The 1,810-nt window shown below is 51.6% G+C and overlaps 1 protein-coding gene across 1 annotated transcript; it reads right to left on the bottom strand.

The window, feature by feature from the left end:
• Positions 1-535: 535 nt before the first annotated feature.
• On the bottom strand, positions 536-1,510 carry LOC105561012. Its single transcript, XM_012010627.1, has one exon. The coding sequence runs from the start codon at positions 1,508-1,510 to the stop codon at positions 536-538; it is 975 nt and encodes a 324-aa protein (XP_011866017.1).
• Positions 1,511-1,810: the final 300 nt, after the last annotated feature.

Below are 1,810 nucleotides of genomic sequence, written 5' to 3'. Positions count from 1 at the left end.
CCACACGAAAAAAAAAGGCGTATGATTGAGGTGAGCGAGTCCGTCGAGCTCTCTTGTTCGCACAAGACCGTCGGGGATGTGCCGCCCGTTGAGCCGGTGGCCGGCTACAAGCGAGCGTGCACGTACAAAATGAGAGGCCTTTGTGCAGAACACCGATGCACTCGACTTGAGCACTTAACTAATGAGTCTGTCCAGGGGTGAGCACTAAGTGTCAATGTGAGCGAACAAGCACTGAGATCGCACTTATTCCCGTGAGCGCGAGCGCGATACTTTTCGTATGTCGATGCGAACTTTACCACCGCTTACAACGGCTGCTTTCACACGACAACTGAACTCTCTGAGCTTGCGCGCAAGCCCTCGAGCCATGTTCACGGGCCCGACACGTGCTCGTTACCCGGTCGCGCGGTCGCGCGCGCGGTACCACTGGGCCTCGCGAATAACCGTGAGATGGCGAGGGCAGTACAATTGAGATAACTGGAGGAATCTCAAACATTTCCGCCCGCCATCAGCAATGAGGTTGATGATGAGTCCACTCCTACGGAGGTTGAGCTTGGCCTTGATGAGCAATGGGCAGCGGTGCCAGCTTGGTGATTGGTCTGGTGAGTGTCGTTGTGGGTGTCTTCAGGGTCACCACGCGGGTGAGTCCATCCTTGGCTGGCATCAGGGAGGAGGCTCTGGCTAATGGCCACTTACATGGCGGGAGCCTCTCGTCGGTGATGAGAACCAATGAGCCCACTTGTATTTCGTTGGATGGGTGATGCCACTTCGAGATTGCTTGTTGTCGTTGCAGATATTGAGCTGACCATTGAGACCAAAATTGCTGTACTCGCTGTTGTATGAATTGCCATCGGGATAACCTTGAGGTGGCTAAGTCCTTCAGTGACGGCTCAGGTACTGATGTGAGAGCACTTCCGATGAGAAAGTGTCCTGGGGTGAGCGCTGAGATGTCATCTGAGTCGTCGCTGAGTGGTTCGAGAGGTCGTGAGTTCAAGATCGCTTCAATCTGAGCAAGCAGGGTTGTCGTTTCTTCGAATGTGAGCAACGTCTCTCCTATGGTACGACGCAAGTGGTGTTTGAGTGATTTTACCACTGCTTCCCATTTGCCACCCATGTGCGGAGCAGCTGGTGGATTAAAAATCCATTGAGTGCGATCTTGAGCAAGCAGAGATGAGATGCGCCGGTTATCTTGAGAACTCTCTGTGAACAATGCCTGGAGTGATTTCTCTGCTCCGACAAAGTTTGTGCCACAGTCAGAGTACAATGAATGAGGGATGCCTCTTCTTGAGACAAATCTTCTGTACGTTGAGATGAATCCATCCGTTGAGTAGTCTGAAACAACTTCTAAATGAACTGCAGATGTGGTGAGACAGACAAATACACAAATCCACCCTTTATGAGTTTTGGCTCCTCTTCCCTTCCATGTTTTGAGTGTGAGTGGTCCAGCGTAATCGATGCCCGTATGCGTGAATGCACGTGAGGGTGTGACCCGAGGCAGAGGTAGTTGGCCCATCAATTGATGGGCACGAATCCCCCTTTGTCGAGCACACACCACACACCGCAAGATATGAGATTTTACTGAAGCACGTCCACCGATGATCCAATATGATTGCCTGATATGCGCCAAGGTGAGTTGCGTTCCTCCATGTAGTGTCCGTTGGTGGGACCAGCTGATGATTAATTCAGACAATCTCGAATGGCGAGGGAGTATTGCAGGGTGTTTGCCTTCATAATTGAGGGTGGAATTCTTGAGTCGTCCTCCCACACGAGCAACTCCTTGATGATCAATAAATGCTGTGAGACGACTGAATGG

The sequence above is a fragment of the Vollenhovia emeryi genome, unplaced genomic scaffold (genome assembly GCF_000949405.1).
Source record: "Vollenhovia emeryi isolate VEMERY1.0 unplaced genomic scaffold, V.emery_V1.0 DF945590.1, whole genome shotgun sequence".
Lineage (NCBI taxonomy): Eukaryota > Metazoa > Arthropoda > Insecta > Hymenoptera > Formicidae > Vollenhovia > Vollenhovia emeryi.
Note: the sequence above shows the minus strand (reverse complement) of the source record. Positions and strands in the feature narration are given on the sequence as shown.